The sequence below is a fragment of the Penaeus monodon genome, chromosome 31 (genome assembly GCF_015228065.2).
Source record: "Penaeus monodon isolate SGIC_2016 chromosome 31, NSTDA_Pmon_1, whole genome shotgun sequence".
NCBI classification, from domain to species: domain Eukaryota; kingdom Metazoa; phylum Arthropoda; class Malacostraca; order Decapoda; family Penaeidae; genus Penaeus; species Penaeus monodon.
Window position 1 is genome coordinate 37,006,008 of NC_051416.1, and position 233 is coordinate 37,006,240.

The 233-nt window shown below is 34.3% G+C and overlaps 1 protein-coding gene across 1 annotated transcript in view; it reads left to right on the top strand.

The window, feature by feature from the left end:
* Positions 1-122: 122 nt before the first annotated feature.
* The window catches only part of LOC119593202 (uncharacterized transporter slc-17.2-like), a gene marked incomplete at its 5' end in the record, with an annotated part of 8,455 nt that continues 8,344 nt past the window's right edge, over positions 123-233 (top strand). Inside the window, 1 exon segment of the mRNA XM_037942182.1 lies at positions 123-172. Within this exon segment, the coding sequence (XP_037798110.1) occupies positions 123-172 (50 nt within the window).

A 233-nucleotide genomic window follows, 5' to 3' on the forward strand; every position in this document is an offset into this window, starting at 1 on the left:
TAATATATATGCGCGTGTGTGGCACATATATTTAGAAATAGAACAGTGGATATGCTTTGCATCATAGTAATGGTGTCATGAATTATTAAAGAACTAAACCCTGACAATTTCTCTCTTCACAGGCAAAACTTCAGACTTTCAAGATAATGAGGAAGGAGGAGAACGTAGTGCAGTAGGTTGTTCATTGTTTGCATATTCTTGTTGCATATTGAATCATACTTTCATATTTTGTG